General features: G+C 35.8%; 1 protein-coding gene across 2 annotated transcripts in view; it reads right to left on the bottom strand.

The window, feature by feature from the left end:
• CPNE8 (copine 8) overlaps nt 1-23,039 on the bottom strand; it is a 261,900-nt gene that overhangs the window by 52,055 nt on the left and 186,806 nt on the right. For both annotated transcript variants that reach the window (XM_070454589.1, XM_070454590.1), the window contains 3 exons: nt 20,714-20,767; nt 20,086-20,147; nt 3,289-3,335 (listed from right to left, as the gene is read on the bottom strand). In XM_070454589.1, the coding sequence (XP_070310690.1) occupies nt 3,289-3,335; nt 20,086-20,147; nt 20,714-20,767 (163 nt within the window). The remainder of the gene's footprint in view (nt 1-3,288; nt 3,336-20,085; nt 20,148-20,713; nt 20,768-23,039) is intronic.

Here is a 23,039-nt window from a genome sequence, read left to right as displayed (position 1 = left end):
TTTTTCATATTTTCCCTTCATAAGGTTAATAAGTCACTTTCTATTCCAGTTTATATGTTTTTATTTGGCACAGCACTTAAGAATCCATTTGCCAATGCAGGAGATGCAAGAGACATGGGTTCAATCTCCAGGTTGGGAAGATCCCCTGGAGCAGGAAATGGCAACCAGTCTCAGTATTCTTGCCTGAAAAATTCCATGGACAGAGGAGCCTTGCAGGTTATCATCCATGGGGTTGCAAAGAGTCAGACATGACTGAGCAACTGAGCACACACACACACACACCCACGCACACACACACATTATAAAAGTATGTCAAACTTTGAGGTGGCCATGTGCACCTTACATTATCTTTGATTGGTATGGTGTGTTACATTATTTGACTTTTGAATATTAAGCCAACCTTGCATTACTGAGATAAATTTTAATTGGTCATGATATATAATTCTTTTTACATACTGCTGGATTCAGTTTGCTAGTATATTGCTGAGAATTGTTATATCCATAAAAGGTATTGTTTTTTTATATTTCTTATGTTTTTATCTGGTTTTGGTATCAAGGTAATGCCTCTTGGCTTGAGTTAGGAATACTCCTTCCTTTTCTATTTTTTAGGAGAATTTTTGAAGAATTTGTACGGATTCCTCTTGAAATAGAGTTCATCAGTGAAGCTATATAAACCTGGGCCTACAAAAACTTTGTGGATAGTTTTTAAATTACTAGTTTAATCTTGGTTATAGGTTTTTCAGATTGTCTATTTTCTTAAGACAGTTTCAGTAGCTTGTATTGCTCCATTGAATACAGTCTTGTTCTTCTAGCTGTTGTGCTAATGTTCACTGGTAAACAAAAGCTAGCATTTTAATCCAGTTGGACTTTAGGTATATATGTTTCATATTTTACTGAATAAAACACATGTGTAAAAACTATCAACTTGAAGCCACAATGTTGAAGAATAAATTTACCATGTAGTCAAAGGCTATATTAGAGTTTGGTTTCCTCACCTCTGCTAAAAAGGCAGAGAATTTATTAGTAAAAGATTTTCTAGATCTGAATATCCTTTGTACATGAGGGTGATGGTGGTAGCAGTCATTAAGTCATGTCCAACTCTTGAGACCCCATGGACTGCAGCCCGCCAGGCTCCTCCATCCATTGGGTTTCCCAGGCAAGAGTACTGGAGTGGGTTGCCATTTCCTTCTCCAGGGGATCTTCCCAACCCAGGGATAGAACCTGGGTCTCCTGCATTGCAGGTGCTTTCTTGCACTGGGGGCAGATTCTTTACTGAATGAATCACCAGAGAAGCCCTGAGAGAATGATGGCTGTAGTAAATGACCTCTAAGATGTTTTCTTGCTTAAAAATTCAATTATTTTGTGAAACGTGAGTGAATGTGAGAGAAATGTGAAGAAAAGGGAATTTAATGTGAAAGTTACAGCACAATAACCAATTTGAAAAAAACAAGATAAATATAAAAACTGATGGCAACTTTTGGTAAAAGTTAAATAATGATATTATTTTTTTATGATACATAATAACTGTTGAAATAAAGTCACTTCGAAATAAGACTGAAAGTCCACTCACTGTCTTTCCTTCTTAAAATGTTTGATATACAAATTATACATGTTGTTGTTCAGTCACCCAGTCGTGTCCAACCCTTTGTGACCCTATGGACTGCAGCACACCAGGTGTCCCTGTCCTTCACCATCTCCCAGAGTTTGCCCAAGTTCATGTTCATTTCATCAGTGATGCTGTCCAGCCATCTCATTCTCTGACACTCTCTTCTATTTCTGCCATCAATCTTCCCAGCATCGGGGACTTTTCCAACAAGTCCTCTGTTTCCATCAGATGACCAAAATACTGGAGCTTCAGCATCAGCATCAGTCCTTCCAGTGAATATTTAGAGTTGATCTCCCTTAAGATTGACTGGTTTGATCTCCTTGCTGTAAAAGAGACTTTCAAGAGTCTTCTCCAGCACCATATTTTGAAGGCATCAATTCTTTGGCATTCTTCCTTCTTTGTGGTCCAGCTCTCACAACTGTAAGTGACCACTGGGAAGACCATAGCCTTGACTATATGGACCTTTGTTGGCAGAGTAATGTCTCTGTTTTTCAACACACTGTGTAGGCTTGTTATCGCTTTCTTGCTGAGAAACAATCATCTGATTTCGTGGCTGCAGTCAACCATGTGCAGTGATTTTGGCACCCAAGAAGAGGAAATCTGTTACTACTTCTACCTTTTGCCCTTCTGTTTGCCAAGGAGTAATGGGGGTGGATGCTATGATCTTACTTTTTAAACTATTTAGTCTTAAGTCAGTTCTTTCACTCTCCTCCTTCACCCTCATCAAGCAGCTCTTTAGTTCCTCTTCACTTTCTACCATTACAGTGGTGTCATCCATTTGTCTGAAGTTGTTGATGTTTCTCCCGCCTATCTTGATTCCAGCTTGTAACTCATCCAGCCCACATTTCTCATGATATGCTCAGCATATAGGTTAAATAAACAGGGTGACAGCAGACAGCCCTATTGTACATCTTTCTTGATCTTGAACCCATCAGTTTTTCCATATGGGGTTCTAACTGTTGCTTCTTGACCCACATACAGGTTTCTCAGGAGACAGGTAAGATGGTCTGGTATTCCCATCTCTCTAAGAACTTTCCAATATGTCATGATCTACACAGTCAAAGGCTTTAGCATAGTCAATGAAACAGAGATAGATGTTTTCCTGAAACTCCTTGCTTTCTCTATAATCTGGTGAATATTGGCAATTTGATCTCTAGTACCTCTTTCTTTTCTACACTTAGCAGGGGATTTAGTTGATGATCCCTCTGAATCAATTCAATATAAATGTGCTAGCATGAGTAATTATTAAAAACAGTTGGATAAAAGAAAAGCAAGGTTCATGTACTTGAACTACATTTATATAAATGAATGTACAAAAAAGTACTATAAAAATGAGGATTATAGTTAGACATGCTTCAGAATTACAGCTATGTATGGAGAAAAAGGGAAGGATACACAATGGGTTTAACTAAATTTAAAGTTTTCCTTTTAAAAATGTGTAAAACAAAAGAGACAGTATTTCAATAATTAATAAATTTGAATGGGACTATTATGGACTTTTGTTGTATTTCTTATAGTCTTAAACTATTTTATAACATTAAAAAAAGAAAAATTATCTGAATTTTTTATGAAGCACTTCAGAAGTATATATATGTGGAAAGAAAATATCTAAACCTCATGAAAATATTTATTTTTAATGTAATAGATGATAATTCTTATTATAAGATAGTCATAATACTCACCATTTGATGCAGTAAAATCAATAGCCACTGTGAAATTGATTTGTGTGCTAAAATATAAATAAATAAGAATCATTAATAATTGAATAACCTCATAAAAAGGAGTTTGATTTCTATTTTGGCTATATTTTTAATATCATTAATTTTCTTAAATAGTATTATTACAACTATGTTACAGCACACACTGAATAGTATGATAGGCAGTTTTACAAGCTAAGAACTTGGCAAAATACTTTTACAATCATGCAACTAAAGCATACAAAATACAGCATCAGGAATAAATATAGATCCTGTTTGAGAGCACAATAATTAAGTGAGGAGCTCATAATGAAGTCAAACTAAACAATAATTTGCCAGTATCCAATGTCAACATTTATTATTAATTTACTTTCAAGACTATTCTTTAGTCAATGTGAAATTATTACACCCTTAAAAGTATGGCATTGCTAAAATCATGTCTAATAATATTTTGCCTTAAACTAATTCTTTCCAGCAGTCCTGAAAAACAGGATTTTCTTTTGCTTTTTTCATAACTCGTGTTTCAAATACTGAGCTACTCCTCTGTGCTCACACTTCTCTTGTGTTCATGTGTGTACTTATAGATTATACAAATATCTACATAGATGAGATTGGTTATATATACTTAAAATTTTCAGTACATGGTAATTACCCAAAATTACTTTGCTGGATTAGAACCAAGGAACTGGCATTCACAGTAAAAATTCACCTTTTTGGATATACCTCTGACTCTTCCTATATGTAATTCCACTTCCTTCTGACCAAAGAAGGCATAAAGCACAAATAAATGACAATAATATGGGAAAACCTGCTATCAAATATAACTTACAAAATAACTTTTAATTTAAAAGGAAATAATTTGAAAATATGAGTATGTAGTCTATGTTTGTGTGCTTTAACAGCAAGTTACTTTTGATACACTGTACAATTTATTTAACAGATCAAAGTTGGGGCTGTTGTTTAAACGGTGGTGGTGATGATAATGATGATGGTGATGATGACGGGTGTGACAATATAGAGTTCCTTGTAGTTTTATTAGTATAAAGTATAGTATACTATTTCTTTCTATAATAATTCAGCCTGAAAAATCCTTAGTATTGTTCAGTTGTTGAAAAAAGTTCACTTCTTCTCCCTAGGGAATAAATAAGTTTGTGCTTTACATTAACAAAAACTAATATAGATCCTCTTTATAGCTAGATGGTAATTTTTTTCTCAGAGTAGAAATTAGGTTTATAGGCTAAGAATATAGGCTAATTTGGAGCATAACAGTTTAAGGCACATAAAACATTTAAAAAAGAATCAGTGAAACAGTTGGGAGAATATTTTTAGATAATAAATCCCTTTGAGGAATTGGAAAGAAGAGTCACCATCAGCACATTGCTTTGTCATTCTGCTGCTACAGAGAAAGTAACTATAATACAGAGTATAGTATGGTGTATTGGAAAGGGTTTATTAGATTTCAAGTCTGAATGAACTGGGTTTGAATTTCAACAACCCAGTTGCTGACATTAGCCAAGTTTAAAAACTCCCAGAGGGCAGGTGCTTGGCAAGTAACAATAAAGCAAGGACTGACAGGAAAACTACATGAAATATTATCTGTCTGTCTGTCTCTTCTTTTTACAGATGAGGAAATTAATCATTATAACACTTAACTTTCCACGTAAGTTATAAATGCAAGCTCTGGAATGCAAATTCACATGTAACCTCCAAGACCATATTCATAAACTTCAAACAAAAGACAGGCTACTAACTAAAGAACTATACTGTACATAAGGATGAAAAAAAGAGAGGAAAGTATTTACTGAAAAGTTTAGCTAGGTCAACAAACTAAATTATAAAACCAAGTAGACTAGGTACAACAAAAAATGTAAAAAAAAGGAGAGAAAATTTAAAAAGAAATGAAAAGAAAGGAAAGAAAGAAAGAAGGAGGGGAGAGGAGGAGGGAGGAAGGGAGAGAGAGAGGGAGGAAGGAAGGAGAAAAGAAAGGAAGAGGAAAAGGGGGGAGAAGGGGAGCCAGGCTGTACCAAGAGCACTTATGAAACTTTGAAGGGCGGGGCATCCAAGACAATATAAAAGATAAGTGCATTTAGCACTAAATGATAACTAAGACCATTTGATAGTACTGGTGCCACAGAGAAAGTCAACAAGTAAAAAGAATCATTTGGTGTTTAGTTGATTTCAAGATCCGATTACTTCCTTGCCTCATCCTGTGTATCAGGAAGAATCTCACTCCTTTATTGTTTTGAATCAGCAGTATTCTGACCAGAAAGGAAAATATGATGGCTCATAAATCATTTCATAGTTGGGATGATCCTTAACTTATTATCACGCCATGTGGATTTTTCCATCCAAAAATCTACAATTATTTATTCAGCATCTTCTGATTGTCAAGGACTGTGCTAAGTGAAAAAGAGAAAATGGGAGCAAAGCAACTATCCTCGAACTCAGAGTTCCACTTCAACTTTCTACAATTAAAAACAGCAGCAAAACAGCACAGCAGTTTATCATCTTGACAAAGGCAGATGCATACCAACTAGCTGTTGAAATCTAGAACCCATAAATAAAGTTGAGATACCCACACACCTCTAGTATTTTCATTCTTGCCATGCCAGTACCAAGACTATGCTTCTGCCTTGATTTATTGATAGGCACTGTAGTTCACTCTTGGGTTCTGGGACTTGCCCTGAGCTCAGGTTCACTTCCTCAGGAACTATTATCCAGCCTAACCCTTCTTGTGCCTAGCTCACCATGGCCTAAACTTTGAACTTTTCTGTCTTATCTTTTCCCTTTTCTTTAAAAGCAGGTTGACTACCTGAATGACAAGTATCTGAATAACAAATATAGCGCTGTCTGGTTGGGACAATTCCCTGGAGAAGGGAAAGGCTACCCACTCCAGTATTCTCTCTCTTTTTTTTTTCTTCTGCTTTTGTTTATTTATTTCATTTATATTTATTAGTTGGAGGCTAATTACTTTACAATATTGTAGTGGTTTTTGCCATACATTGACATGAATCAGCCATGGATTTACATGTGTTCCCCATCCTGAACCCCCCTCCCACCTCCCTCCCCATCCCAACCCTCATTCCAAGGACAGTCCATGGGGTCGCAAAGAGTCGGACACGACTGTGTGACTTTCACTTTCAAAATTCCTGCTTCCTGGGCCCATTAAAATACTGACAGGATTATTTGCCCTCGACAAGTTAGATCTGCTAGAATAAGATCATGCTTTGAGAGACAAAATGCAACTTAAAATATAAATACTTTCACCTACTTGAAATACAATCTTAGAAAAGCTGTTTAGCCTCCCTACACCTCCTTTGTAATAAGATCTTTGTAACAAAAAGTCTTTGTAACAAAATCTTTCTTGGATTGTTGCTGTAAGGACAAGAAAAGTATCTGTCCTTTATAGCAGGCACTTAAGAATTGTTATGGTTATTATCACCTTATTGAAGTTAGCTTTTTAGAATCCAAGTTTAGCATATTTCTTTGAAAACTGAAGTGTGTGCAGTTGATCAAATTTCTGGATCTACCAGAATTTCAGGTTTTTTTTAACCTGATCCTCCCATGTCAGATATCCTTTTCTTCACACTGGCTTCTAAGGTCCTGATTTACTCAACCCAAAACAGAGCTAAAAATGATCTAATTTTGTTAGAAGATGTCATCTGGGCACTTCTTTAAACAAAATTGCCCTCTAGGAAGTAATTATAAGCTTTTATTATGACTTTATTTTCCTTCCTAAAATTTTGGATTTCCGTGGGATCAATGAAATGTCAAAAGTAAGAATAAAAAGAAACTGGAGACAAGTGATATGATTCCTGAACTATTTATGCTAATATTTTTGTCCTTATTAAATTTACCTTTCATAAATTAACAAACTTTTGTACACTCTCCAGACTTTGAAGCTTGATTTCAGTGTTAATTTTAACAAAAATAAAGTGTTCCAAAATAAACTTTGCAAGCAGATAAACTCATAATCCTGTAGTTCAAGAATTCTTTATCAAAGAAGATATGTAAGATGGCCAAGCTTTTCTCAAATCTAGTTTAGAAAATATCTCATAAGCGACATAATCAAAACAAACAAAATAAGTCATATTACACCTAACCAAAAATGGAAGCACTATCCGATAGAATCCCATTTTTATTTTATTTGTGGTCATGCTGTGGCTGGCAGACTTTTAGTTTCCCAAAAGCGATTGAATCCAGGCCCAAGCAGTGAAAGCACTGAATCCTAACCACTAGAACACCAAGGAATTCCCTAGTATCTCATTTGAAATGAGGTAGTTGCTGAAGAGATGAATGATGCCTACCAGAAAACCTATGAACTTTTATGTTACAGACTGGAGTTATAACTCATTTGCAAAATTACCACATCTCTGAATTTCAATTTTCTCATATCATAGACAGGTAACAGCTGCTCTGAAGAAGTTATCTGGTTATTAGAAATAAAATCCTGAAGTACTGGAACATAACAAATGTTCTGCATACTGGATGACAAATCGCTTGAGCAATTCATGTTATCCTTTCCTTATTCATATTAATCCTTTCCTCTGTTAAGTCAGAAGAGACAGTTCTCCCATTACATTAACATATAGGTATTTCTTTTTCAATTAATTCTTCCTATAGAGGTGGTAAGTGGTGTATCACAACTGGTATAATGAACCCCGAGGGGTGTAGGCAGTAAGAGGTACACAGTCTGCAGATAACTTAAAAACAATAATGTAACCTACTAATATACAGCTACATCTTCATATCACCATACTCTTAACATGCATGTGCATGAAAAGTTGCTTCAGTTGTGTTGAACACTTTACAACCCAATGGACTACAACCCATCAGGCTCCTCTGTCCATGGGATTTTCCAGGCAAGAATACTGGAGTGGGTTGCCATGCCCTCCTCCAGATCTTCCCGACCCAAGGATCAAACCCGTGACTTCTGGTCTCCTGCATTGACAGGCAGGTTCTTTACCAATAGCACCACCTGGGAAGCCCATATTCTTAACAGTTCTAAGCAATGTCAGCGATAACTTACCACCCTTTCACAGCCTGCCCTTGGTAAGCCACCTTTACTGATTTCCTTTCTGCTGGCTCCCAAGGTTTCATTTGCTCACCAGAAAGAAACTATTTTGGACATAATTTGGCCAGAAGTACACACTCTGATAATGAAACATAACTAAGAAACTTCTTAGTACAAAATAGATTTTCAATATTTTGGCTAAATTAGCATTGGTTCTGATGATGAAACATACATGCAATTTTCTCTAACTTTGAAATCTATAGTTTTGAAAAGAATCACTTGAAAAAAATAGCATAAGTTGGCAATTAAATCGCAATCTTAAGGGCTATAACTGGACATCTCTCAAGCCTGCATTTGTATATACAAAAATTAGAATCGAGCATTAGCCAAAATACTGCTTATGAATCTTAATACTTACAAAAGTTTCTTTTCCAAATTGCGTTTTAGATGATTTTAGTTTGGATATGATAATGCTTTATGTGAATGCACTTCTAGAAGGCAGAATGGCTTTATTTTTTATTATATTTATCCCCATTCAGAACTGCAGGGTTTAGCTCTTATTGATGAATGTAAAACACCTAGGTGCCATAAGAAGCACTGTAAAGAACTATAAAAACTCTAGATATGTATATTCATTTTTCAAAAAAACACTTAAAGTGCTGCATCTTCTGGCAAGATGCAGTACCTGAGATAATATATCCAATACAATGCTACCAATTGTGTAAAACTAAGACAAATATTTTATAGCATCATGCACTTGCTTCAAGTAGTTTTCAAAAAATCCTTATGGGGCTTGTTAATAATGGCACTTACTGATATTCAACTCACCTTTAAACTGGCATATTAAGTAACCAGCTTTGAGCCTCTACAATGAGCTTATAATAGGTAGAAAGGTAGCTTTAACTCTTCTTCTAAGACTTTTTAATTAGAGTGGAATATAAATCTTTTATGTAAAATTTGGACCAATTTTAGATTCAGTGTCAAGAGTTTGGATGATTGACTGCAATGGAAGGAATAACCTGGCACTATCCTTCAAAGAGAATTGAACTTTAAAAAAGACTTTTACTGACTCTATAAAGTTTTCTCTCCCTGTCTCTGATAATTAGGACATTTGCCACCAACAATATTTTTTTTTTCTTTTCTTTTTTTTTTTTTTACATCATAAATACATCTATTTACCTTTATTTCTTTTTTTTTACCTTCTCAAGAGAATATTTTATTCTAGTTACTCTTTGCAGTGAAATAGACTTTTTACCTTCTTTTAGAACAAAACTCAGAAACATCATTTAATCTATATGAAACATTCAAAACATTTGATGATGCACTTAACCTATTTTAAATAAATAAATAAAATCCCACTATAAAGGGTTTTGAATCTAAGGATACGGAATGAAAAATATATTTTCCAGGAATAGTTTTAGCTCTCAACAAGAGCTGCATATTACTATGTAGTTATTTTAACAGTATTAGCTACTGTTTTGCCAGTTTCCTTGTGACTATTTTATTTTATTTTTTTATTTTTTTTAATTTTTATTAGTTGGAGGCTAATTACTTTACATCATTACAGTAGTTTTTGTTATACATTGAAATGAATTAGCCATGGATTTACATGTATTCCCCATCCCAGTCCCCCCTCCCACCTCCCTCTCCACCCGATCCCTCTGGGTCTTCCTAGTGCACCAGGTCCGAGCACTTGTCTCATGTACCCAACCTGGGCAGGTTATCTGTTTCACCCTAGATAATATACATGTTTCAGTGCTGTTCTTTTGAAACATCCCACCCTCGCCTTCTCCCAGAGTACACAAGTCTGTTCTATATATCTGAGTCTCTTTTTCTGTTTTGCATATAGGGTTATCATTACCATCTTTCTAAAGTCCATATATATGTGTTAGTATACTGTAATGGTCTTTATCTTTCTGGCTTACTTCGCTCTGTATAATGGGCTCCAGTTTCATCCATCTCATTAGAACTGATTCAAATGAATTCTTTTTAATGGCTGAGTAATATTCCATGGTGTATATGTACCACAGCTTCCTCATCCATTTGTCTGCTGATGGGCATCTGGGTTGCTTCCATGTCCTGGCTATTATAAACAGTGCTGTGATGAACATTGGGGTGCACGTGTCTCTTTCAGATCTGGTTTCCTTGGTGTGTATGCCCAGAAGTGGGATTGCTGGGTCATATGGCAGTTCTATTTCCAGCTTTTTAAGAAATCTCCACACTGTTTTCCATAGTGGCTGTACTAATTTGCATTCCCACCAACAGTGTAAGAGGGTTCCCTTTTCTCCACACCCTCTCCAGCATTTATTGCTTGTAGACTTTTGGATAGCAGCCATCCTGACTGGCGTATAATGGTACCTCATTGTGGTTTTGATTTGCATTTCTCTGATAATGAGTGATGTTGAGCATCTTTCATGTGTTTGTTGGCCATCTGTATGTCTTCCTTGGAGAAATGTCTGTTGAGTTCTTTGGCCCATTTTTTGATTGGGTCATTTATTTTTCTGGAGTTGAGCTTCAGGAGTTGCTTGTATATTTTTGAGATTAATCCTTTGTCTGTTGCTTCGTTTGCTATTATTTTCTCCCAATCTGAGGGCTGTCTTTTCACCTTGCTTATAGTTTCCTTTGTTGTGCAAAAGCTTTTAAGTTTCATTAGGTCCCATTTGTTTATTTTTGCTTTTATTTCTAAAATTCTGGGATGTGGGTCATAGAGGATCCTGCTGGGATTTATGTCGGAGAGTGTTTTGCCTATGTTCTCCTCTAGGAGTTTGATAGTTTCTGGTCTTATATTTAGATCTTTAATCCATTTTGAGTTTATTTTTGTGTATGGTGTTAGAAAGTGTTCTAGTTTCATTCTTTTACAGGTGGTTGACCAGTTTTCCCAGCACCACTTGTTAAAGAGGTTGTCTTTTTTCCATTGTATATCTTTGCCTCCTTTGTCGAAGATAAGGTGACCATAGGTTCGTGGATTTATCTCTGGGCTTTCTATTCTGTTCCATTGATCTATATTTCTGTCTTTGTGCCAGTACCCTACTGTCTTGATGACTGTGGTTTTGTAGTATAGTCTGAAGTCAGGCAGATTGATTCCTCCAGTTCCATTCTTCTTTCTCAGGATTACTTTGGCTATTCGAGGTTTTTTGTATTTCCATACAAATTGTGAAATTATTTGTTCTAGTTCTGTGAAGAATACCGTTGGTAGTTTGATAGGGATTGCATTGAATCTATAGATTGCTTTGGGTAGTATAGCCATTTTGACAATATTGATTCTTCCAATCCATGAACACGGTATATTTCTCCATCTGTTTGTGTCCTCTTTGATTTCTTTCATCAGTGTTTTATAGTTTTCTATGTATAGGTCTTTTGTTTCTTTAGGTAGATATACTCCTAAGTATTTTATTCTTTTTGTTGCAATGGTGAATGGTATTGTTTCCTTAATTTCTCTTTCTGTTTTCTCATTGTTAGTGTATAGGAATGCAAGAGATTTCTGTGTGTTAATTTTATATCCTGCAACTTTACTGTATTCATTGATTAGCTCTAGTAATTTTCTGGTAGAGTCTTTAGGGTTTTCTATGTAGAGGATCATGTCATCTGCAAACAGAGAGAGTTTCACTTCTTCTTTTCCTATCTGGATTCTTCTTACTTCTTTTTCTGCCCTGATTGCTGTGGGCAAAACTTCCAAAACTATGTTGAATAGTAGTGGTGAGAGTGGGCACCCTTGTCTTGTTCCTGATTTCAGGGGAAATGCTTTCAATTTTTCACCATTGAGGGTGATGCTTGCTGTGGGTTTGTCATATATAGCTTTTATTATGTTGAGGTATGTTCCTTCTATTCCTGCTTTCTGGAGAGTTTTAATCATAAATGGATGTTGAATTTTGTCAAAGGCTTTTTCTGCATCTATTGAGATAATCATATGGTTTTTATCTTTCAATTTGTTAATGTGGTGTATTACATTGATTGACTTGTGGATATTAAAGAATCCTTGCATTCCTGGGATAAAGCCCACTTGGTCATGATGTATGATTTTTTTAATATGTTGTTGGATTCTGTTTGCTAGAATTTTGTTAAGGATTTTTGCATCTATGTTCATCAGTGATATTGGCCTGTAGTTTTCTTTTTTTGTGGCATCTTTGTCTGGTTTTGGAATTAGGGTGATGGTGGCCTCATAGAATGAGTTTGGAAGTTTACCTTCTTCTGCAATTTTCTGGAAGCGTTTGAGTAAGATAGGTGTTAGCTCTTCTCTAAATTTTTGGTAGAATTCAGCTGTGAAGCCTTCTGGTCCTGGGCTTTTGTTTGCTGGAAGATTTCTGATTACAGTTTCGATTTACTTGCTTGTGATCGTTTTGTTAAGATCTTCTATTTCTTCCTGGTTCAGTTTTGGAAAGTTATACTTCTCTAAGAACTTGTCCATTTCTTCCAAGTTGTCCATTTTATTGGCATAGAGCTGCTGGTAGTAGTCTCTTATGATCCTTTGTATTTCAGTGTTGTCTGTTGTGATCTCTCCATTTTTTGTTAATTTGGTTCTTCTCCCTTTGTTTCTTAATGAGTCTTGCTAATGGTTTGTCAATTTTGTTTATTTTTTCAAAAAACCAGCTTTTAGCTTTGTTAATTTTTGCTATGATCTCTTTAGTTTCTTTTGCACTTATTTCTGCCCTAATTTTTAAGATTTCTTTCCTTCTACTAACCCTGGGGTTCTTCATTTCTTCCTTCTCTAGTTGCTTTAGGTGTAGAGTTAGGTTATTTATTTGACTTTTTTCTTGTTTCTTGAGGTAGGCCTGTAATGCTATGAATCTTCCCCTTAGCACTGCTTTTACAGTGTCCCATAGGTTTTGGGTTGTTGTGTTTTCATTTTCATTCATTTCTATGCATATTTTGATTTCTTTTTTGACTTCTTCTATGATTTGTTGGTTATTCAGAAGTGTGTTGTTTAGCCTCCATATGTTTGAATTTTTAATAATTTTTTTCCTGTAATTGAGATCTAATCTTACTGCACTGTGGTCAGAAAAGATGACTGGAATGATTTCAATCTTTTTGAATTTACCAAGACTAGATTTATGGCCCAGGATGTGATCTATTCTGGAGAAGGTTCCGTGTGCACTTGAGAAAAAGGTGAAGTTGATTGTTTTGGGGTGAAACGTCCTATTGATGTCAATTAGGTCTAGCTGGTCCATTGTGTCCGTTAAAGTGTTGCCACCAACAATATTATGATGATCAAATGAGTAAAGGCATATTAGAACTTTAAATAAATTCATATTATTCAGAAAAATGATAGCTATTTGCCGTTTAAGCCACAAAATCAGCCTATGAGATAGGTTATTTTTGGTTTTGTTCCTATTTCATAGAAACATAAACAGGTTTTGCTAACAAGGAAAGATCTAAGATTTGAACCAGGCAGTTAGTACCAGAACCCAAATTCTTGGTCATTATAATGCATTATCATCAGTTAAATTCAGAATTCAACAAATTATAACCTCGGTTCAGCTGAAGGATATGACAGAACTGGATTTTAGGATAAACTATTATGGATTAGAAATTGTACTTTTTAAAGAGCATTTGAAAAATGCAAGTATTTTAGAATTTGGTTCAGTTCAGTCACTCAGTCATGTCCGACTCTTTGAGACCCCAGGGAATACAGCACGCCAGCCTTCTTTGTCCATCATTATCTCCTGGAGTTTGCTCAAACTAATATCCATCCAGTCAGTGATGCCCTCCGAACGTCTCATCCTCTGTCTTCCTCTTCTCCTCCTGCCCTCAATCTTTCCCAGCATCAGGGTCTTTTCCAATGAGTCAGCTCTTTGCATCAGGTGGCCAAAGTATTGGAACTTCAGCTTCAGCATCAGTCCTTCCAATGAATATTCAGGACCAAGTTCCATTAGGATTGACTGGTTTGATCTTCTTCCAGTCCAAGGGGCTCTCAAGAGTCTTCTCCAACACTACAGTTCCAAGCATCAATTCTTCAGTGCTCAGCTTTCTTTAGGGCTTCCTTGGTAGCTCAGCTGGTAAAGAATCTGCCTGCAATGCAGGAGACCCCCAATTTGATTCCTGGGTCGGGAAGATCCCCTGGAGAAGGGGACAGCTACTCACTCTAGTATTCTGGCCTGGAGAATTCCATGAACTGTATAGTCCATTGGGTTGCAAAGTGTAGGACACAACTGAGCGACTTTCATTTTCAGCTTTCTTTAAGGTTCAACTCTTACATCAATACATGACTCCTGAAAAAACCACAGCTTTAACTAGATGGACCTTTGTTGGCAAAGCGATGTCTCTGCTTTTTAATACGCTGTTTACATTGGTCATAGCTTTTCTTCCAAGGAGCAAGCGTCTTTTAATTTCATGGCTGCAGTCACCATCTGAAGTGATTGTGGAGCCCAAGAAAATAGTCTGTTACTATTATCAGTTTCCATTGTTTCCCCATTTATTTGCCATGAAGTGATGGGACCAGATGCCACGATTTTTGTTTTTTGAATGTTGAGTTTTAAGCCAGCTTTTTCACTCTCCTCTTTCACTTTCATCAAGAGGCTATTTAGTTCCTCTTTCTGCCATATGGGTGGTGTCATCTGCACATCTAAGGTTGTTGGTATTTCTTGCGGCAATCTTGATTCCAGCTTGTGCTTCATCCAGCCTGGCATTTCGCATGATGTACTCTACATATAAGTTAAATAAGCAGGGTGACAATAGACAGCCTTGACATACTCCTTTCCCAACCTGGAACCAGTCCATTGTTCCTTGTCTGGTTCTAACTGTTGTTCTTGACCTGCATACAGATTTTTCAGGAGGCAGGTAAGGTGATCTGGCACTGCCATCAGCAACCATTTATTTAATTGACTTAATGTTTTTCCAAACATTCATCTCTTATTTTGTCTTTCCTGGAATTTGCCCACTTAGTATCTCTCCTATTACCTTCTCTGATGCCCCCTTTCAGTTAGTATGTAAGGAAAATAAGCAGTTCATGCTCCTAATCTTGATCTTGCCTTCTTCCAAATCAGTAAAACCAGATATAGAGTTGAGATCATTTCTGGCAGAGGCAATACAAAAGCACTTTTTTTCTTCTCCTGGAAAGTTTAGTCTATCTGTTTTGTTTTTTGGTGCTTGTGATATAAGCTATAGAAAGAGGAAGGTCACAGATGACAAAATCTGAACTAGACAGACATGCAGGTTTGTAATCCAGTAAAATAAATTGTCACACTCTTTGCTTAAAGTTCATGCTTGTTTCTAATGTTTCATTATGCTAAGAGATTTGGGGAAAAGAGTGGGAAGTCAGGCTTAAAGTGGCCTTCTAATTAATCTGTATTAATCAGAGTCTAGTGTATGTTCTGCTCTATAAAAATATTTTTAGATTGCCAGTCTCTTTATGGAAAAAAGACTTCCCTGGTGGCTCAGATGGTAAAGAATCTGACTGCAATGCAGAAGGCCTCGGTTGGATCCCTGGGTTGATAAGATCCCCTGGAGAAAGGAATGGCAACTTGCTCCAGTATTTTTGCCTGGAGAAACCCATGGATAGAGGAGCCTGGCTGAATACAGTCCATGGGGTCACAGAGAGTTGGACACAACTAAGTGACATTTGAGGAGAAAAGTGATACAAATGAAAAACTAAAACGACACTCAGAGAAACTAGCAACCACTGTATAGAAGCGATTGTGAGGTTCATTTGGGACCAGGTAGATGACATTTTGGGCTTTAGTCAGAGGAAGTAAATGATAGTCTGTAGGCCTGCAAGATTCCAATTGAGTGAATTTTCTGATAAAAATGTGGACTAGGGTTTCAGATTGACATGATGGTTGCTTGGGAGAACTCAGTGTGCATGAGAACTTGAGATCTATTTTCCCCATTCATCTGCCTGTCAAAGAAATGTGAAAAACTTTATAGGTAATTTTTCCCTTGGTCATGTTAGTGGTAGAGTGGAGTCTCATGAAGACCTGAGAGACACAGATGACAGAAAGGCAGATAAAACAAAGTTGAAATTTATGATGCTGTCTTCAGATAATTATATTGTGAGCTATTGTATGTAGAGGTCAATAAACCCACTTCACAAATAAAAATTATTATTTCAAAAATGGTGATTTTACCTTAAAGGAGTATTTAGATTTCAGAGCTGTCTCTGATTTTAAATGAATCTGACCTTACCAATGATAATTGCAATATTCAGTGTCATATGTTAAGTATTACTAAGTAAACATCTTTGGTTGCCAATTATACCAGACTTTTGGAATTAAAATTATTTTTAATAAGAAATAATTAAAAAATAATCACAGGGAAAAACATAAAGTATGATTAAAAATAATAACCACAAGGTCAACAACCCAGAAGAGGCAATTATTTTTCTTTCTTTCTTTTTTTTTTTACTCTACAGTAAGGTCTCCTGTGTGGATATTATTCTATTTAGAAAATAAAACTCTTTACTACCACAAGTCATGAATTCTATCTGATTGTATCTTATGCTCCAGGGAAAGTATGGTGCTGCTTAGAAAAAAAAAAAAGGAAACAAACAAACAAAAAGCTAAAGGAAAAATGGGCTAAAAATTAAGTTTTTATTTCATATAATGTTTCCATAAATATTGGACTTGACTAATTGAGAATGCATTTGTCTCATCTGCTCACTATATACTTCCAACCATACACCTGTCTACTGCAGGTAAACAAAGGGTGTTAGGAACTGAGATAATGAATGAAAAGTAACATGCTAACAACATGATTTCACAATCAATCTATATCTATATCAATATCTATATCTATACATATATAGATATTTATATCTATAGGTACATATCTATATCAATAATTACTAAAGTAATGGAAACCTAGAGTATCCAATATTAAGAATTAGACCTATAAAGGAGTTCCTTTGAAGGGGAAGACATTAAAGGATTATGAAAACAATTTTGTTTAATATTTAAATGTGTTCCTTCTTAATTATGCATAATTTCTACCTGGATTCATGCAAAAAAAGCATTTTCACAATTTTCTATTCAATTATTTTTTGTGAGATGAAAAACAGAGATTACATTTTAAAGTGCAATTCGAGAATTTCCTTCTGAGTGTTTTATCACAATCTGTTAGTCCTACATGTTCCACACCAGTCACCTGTTTTGCCCTCTTTGTCTATTCTTATGCTCCTACATGTTGTCCAGGGTAAGGAAAATAGTTTATACTAAATTCACATAGAGAACAAAATGAAAACAGGAAAACCTAAACTAATGTTATTTTGAATAAGCCACAGCTAGTCAGAGTACCAATTTAATTGTAGTTACTCATATTTTATATGATGATTTTTCACCTTTTTTGAAGACCTCTGGTTTTATTTGTCAAGATTTAGCACAAGCAAAACATAACAATAGTTTGTCCTGAACTAGAGTAGGGTGAGTAATTTTCTGAATTGATGCCAAGCAAATTAGCATAATGATGCTTACCTAAGTTAGCAACAAAAAAATCCACAAATGCCAGTAGCAAATGCTGATATCTTGATATTTTAAAAGTAAGTAGTTACTATAATTTTTTATAAAAACAAAATGGAATTCAACACTTGATTCCAATCACTTCTGAAATGTCATACTTATTCAGAAATATAGTTCAGAAGAACTAACCTTGATGACTCCACAAATCTGCAAATAGCTTCAATCTCTAAAATAATCCTTTGGATCGCTTCATCGATTGCAACCCAAAATGAAGTTAATTTTATTGCTCTTCTTCAATGTAATCACAGGGCAAAAGGCAAGGCTAGATTAAGAAGAGTCTCTTTAGATGTGTGTGGAAGAGAAGTGGTGTCAAAGACTAAGATGTGAGTTTTGGGGAAGTTTAGCTGAAGTGTTAGCTGCAGGGAAGTATGTAGCTCCTAGCTAAATTTGGTCTTAAGTCCTTAGCTGAAAACCCTCAATCTCTTTTGGTTGGACTAGGAGAGATGGAGCAGAGGAAAAGCAAAAACAAAAGGTTTTGAAGCCTGTGTTTCCAAAGATATGGCTGGTTAAACATGGACTTTTACAAAGAACATCACAACGGGTTAAAAAGAGGTTCCAAGGATTAAAAACTGACAGTGACTTATAATATTTATCTGTTAAATTAGCAAAGTTTAGAAGTAGTAAAGCTATTCAGTAAGGGTAAGTTACAAGCTGGAATCAAGATTGTTGGGAGAAATAACAACAAACTCGGATATGCAAATAATTCGACTCTAATGGCAAAAAGTGAAGAGGAACCGAAGAGCCTCTTCATGAGAGTGAAGGAGGAGAGTGAAAAAAGTCGCCTTAAAATTCAATATTAAAAATACTAAGATCATGGCATCTGATCCGATCACTTCATGGTAAACAGAAGGAGAAAAAGTGAAAGCAGGGACAGATTTCCTCCTCTTGGGCTTTAAAATCACTGCATATGGTGACTGCAGTCATGAAATTAAGAAGACGATTGCTTCCTGGCAGGAAGACTATGACAAACCTAGACATTGTATTTAAAAGCAAGAGACACCACCTTGTCAACAAATGTCTGCATAGTCAAAGCTATGGCTTTTCCAGTAGTCATATACTAATGTGAGTGTTGGGCTATAAAGAAGGCTGAGTGCCGAAGAACTGATGCTCTCAAATTGTGATGCTGGAAGACTCTTGGACTGTGAGAAGACCAAACCAGTCAATTCTAAAGGAAATCAACTCTGAATATTCATTGGAAGGACTATAGTTGAAGTTGGATCTCCAATACTTTGGCCACCTGATGCGAAGAGATGAAAAATACCTGATGTTGGGAAAGATTGAAGGCAAAAGTAGCAGAGGGTGGCAGAAGATGAGGTGGTTGGATGACATAATAGATTCAATGAATGTGAATTTGTGCAAACTCCAGGTAATAATGGAAGACAAAAGATCCTGCCATGCTAAAGTCCAGAGGGTTGCAAGGAGTCAAACAGTGTAACTACTGAAAAACAACAATCTAGCAGAAGGAGAATATGAATACCCAATAAAATTGATTTATTCATAACAGATTCTGAAAATATCTTTAAGAATAGATTCACATGAAAATATTACTAAATTTGTACTGCTGAAAATACATATTGGGTATTTCTTTCTCACTCACACACACACCACTCAAAGACTCACAAAGCAAAGCCAAGAAAACAAACTTGAAAGGAATTTTTAATTTTAAAACTTCAAATTATCATTTCAACATGCAAATTATAGCCAGATCTATCAACTGCTTTTTTTTTTTTTTAAAGTTTACAAAGAGCATGCTAAGAGAGTTCATCTTTTCTATCTTTTTACCTACAGCTACCAAGGAGTTTATGTACATAGGAATATATTTTTTTTGACAAATCCAACTTTCTATTTTCCCATCTTCAAAAGACAAAAATATTCAGATATTGGGATACTAAGGAGAGTTGGCAAATATTTTTCCTTCTTAGTATGTTTTCCTTTGACTTTATTGAAACAATCACCCTGTTGTCTCAGTCAGTGTCCAAGTGGCAGGTTTCAAGATGCCCATTTATAGCAAAGATTGCCCATTTGGGCTAGCATAGCTTTTGTTTTGTTTTCTTAACAAACAGCAATAGGGGTTAAGCTCTCTGTTTTGGGAGAAACTGTGTTTGTTCTTTTGGCTCCACTTCTTTGGCTTGACAACACTCTAGCAATAAATCAGTATTGGCAAAAACAAACAAAAAAGAACAACAAAACCCTCTTGATCATCATTTGGAAGAGGTTTACAGAAGTGATGTCCCCGACCGCTGTTGTCGTGATTTCTAAACACATTCAAACTTGCCTCTCAGCATTGCTTAAGCAATGAAACAATTTCAGAAAATGACTTACCCTCCCTTAATATAGTCAAGGAATGAAACTTCTGTTTCTACCAAGAAAGACAGCAAGGTGACCTGAAGAAAGAAAACAAAAGAAAACAAAAACAAGAGAATTATATACCAGTACTAATTGCAACCCCAACGGGACTTTTTTCTAAGTGTTAGAGAGAAAATTGTATTTCCTAGCATTTTGTAAACCAATAAAGGTATTCTATTTAAACTCTGCTAGGACTGATGGTTCTTATATTTAAAATTATGAGAAGAAAAGGGGCTAAAAATTAAGTAACTCCTTTCTATGACCAATTTACTTACTTTGAAGAACAACATGCAAGTTATCTACAAGGACACATGGTTACTTCACTTTTTCAGGTCTGCTTGACTTTCTAGTGTGATTTCATTAAATGAAGAATTCATAATAAAACTTCTTCCCTTAGACACAATTCAACTGCTTTACAACTTGCAGGAAGCTGGGCTGCTATGTCCTATGAGGTGTTCTCTATTACAATCATTCCCATAGAAAGTTAATTTTTTATTATATACCTTTATATTAAAACCCTAATGAAAGAGTTCAGTTTTTAGTTGCTTCATTTTTTAAACTCACCTATTTGAATCCTTAATGAATAACATAAAATTTGACTTACTGTTCCTGAATTAGTATATTTCTTCTTTTTTCCTTTCTTTTTGGGATTTATCACCTTAAAGAGCAGATAAAACAATTACAATGTTAGAATTTATACTGAAATATTTAAAAAATGTGTAGTGCAACCTGGTATCTTCACATCTTATGGATTTATTTACTTACTAATGTCTTTAGTACAACTCCTTGATAGTCTATCAGCCAAAACATCTCTGCAAAATTACTAGTGATTATCTTCCTTAAAAAAATCTTTTTTTTCAGTAATATTCTTCTCAACGTACCCATATACATCTTCCTACTGTGAGGTCTCAAATGTTAGTGATTGATTTGTAGAAAAGCTATAGATTTCTCAAATAAACAAAATATATTTAAGACACAACAGTTCTAATTTGATTATATACACTAATGACAAATCATTCAAATATTTGACTCTTTAAGGTCTCTGTGCATGCCTACTGCTGCTGCTGCTAAGTCACTTTAGTCGTGTCAGACTCTTTTTGACCCCATGGAGCATAGCACTCAAGACTCCTTTGTCCATGGAATTCTCCAGGCAAGAATACTGGAGTGGGTTGCCATGCCTTCCTCCAGGGGATCTTCCCTACCCAGGGATCAAACTCACGTCTCTTATGCCTCCTGCATTGGCAGGCGGGTTCTTTACCACTAGCATCACCTGGTGGTGTTGGTGTTGGTGGTATAGTTGTTAAGTCGTGTCTAACTCTTGTGACCCCATGGACACAGGCTCCTGCCAGGCTCCTCTGTCCATGCAATTCTCCAGGCAAGAATACTGGAGTGGGTTACCATTTCCTCCTCCAGGGGATGTTCCTGACCCAGGGATCGAAACCAGGTCTCCTGCATTGCAGGCAGATTCTTTACCAACTGAGCTAGGAGGGAAGCCCCTCGTAGCATCACCTGGGAAGGCATTTAAGGGCTCTACTTATTGCTTAATAATGATAGTAATTTCCATCAGACACATAATAATGTGTAAAAGTTTGGAGTCCTGGTGGGAGTCACACGGATTCACAAACCTAGAAATAGGCTGCCCAACTGAGGTCTCAACTGTGCACTCTGAAAAGGAACCTTGGCCCAGGACCACCCTACTGAACAAAGGTACTGGAGCCAGTCTCATCCACCGAGCAGCAAACCTAACCCACACTCACCTGAGCCCCTAGTAACAAGCATATCATCAGTAGATCCTACTGTATACCTAGCAATTGCTTCAATGCCAGGTCTAAACCACCACAACTGCAGTTTTGAAGGTAGCCCCATAAGCCTGGAGAACCACCAGGAGAAGGTCTTTACCTGACAAAACAAGTCTATAAACCAGCAGGCAGCATTTATTTATTTACTTATTTATTTTCATTTTAGGAATTTTATTTGGTTCTCAGTCGGGTCTTAAATGATATGATCTATGGGCTTTTCCATTGTCCCATTTAATTCTGCCTGGCTGAGAATCATACCCTACAAGGTAGGCAAGATAAGAAGCCATCCATAGGGACCTATTCCTCTTTGTCTTATCTTCTTATTGGTAGTTATAGACTCTTAACAAGAATATAAGAGAAAAGGAATCTGTGTGATTTATGTTTTTTTTCCTACACAGCCTTTAAAAGAATAAATGTAGAAAAAGATTTTAACCATGATTGGAGTCAAAAACAACAACCCAAACACCTGATTAAATGCCAGCTTGTAGAGCTGCTAATTGTTTGAATGTGTTCCTAATGCTCCTGCTGCTTGAGTTGTTTCTGATTTTTTTCTAACATTTTGTTTTGCTTTATATTTAAAATTTTTTCTTTTTAGTTTTTATATTTTTTATTGACATATAGTTGATTTACAATGTAGTGCCATTCTCTGTTGGACAGCAAAGTGACTCAGTTTTATACATACATAAATACAATCTTTTAAAATATTCTTCTCCATTATGGTTTATCCCAGGACATTGGATATAGTTCCCTGTGCTCAACAGTAGGACCTTGTTGTGTATCTACTCTAAATGTATAGTTTGCATTTACCAACCCTAAATCCTAGTCACCCTTCCTCTTGGCAACCACAAGTCTGATTTCTATGTTTGTGAGTCTGTTTCTATTTTGTAGATAGGTTCACTTGTGCCATATTTTAGATTCCACATATAAGTGGTTATCACATGGTATTTGTCTTTCTCTTTCTGACTTACTTCACTTGGTGTAATAATCTCTAGTTGCATCCATGATGCTGCAAATGGCATTATTTTTGTTATGACTGAGTAGTATCCCATTGTATATTTGTAGCACCTATTCTTTATCCATTCATCTGTCAATAGACATTTAGGTTGCTTCCATATTTTGACTACTGTGAAC

Source organism: Odocoileus virginianus, chromosome 24 (genome assembly GCF_023699985.2).
Source record: "Odocoileus virginianus isolate 20LAN1187 ecotype Illinois chromosome 24, Ovbor_1.2, whole genome shotgun sequence".
In the NCBI taxonomy this organism is placed as follows: Eukaryota; Metazoa; Chordata; class Mammalia; order Artiodactyla; family Cervidae; genus Odocoileus; species Odocoileus virginianus.
This window is presented reverse-complemented; position numbering and strand designations above follow the sequence as displayed.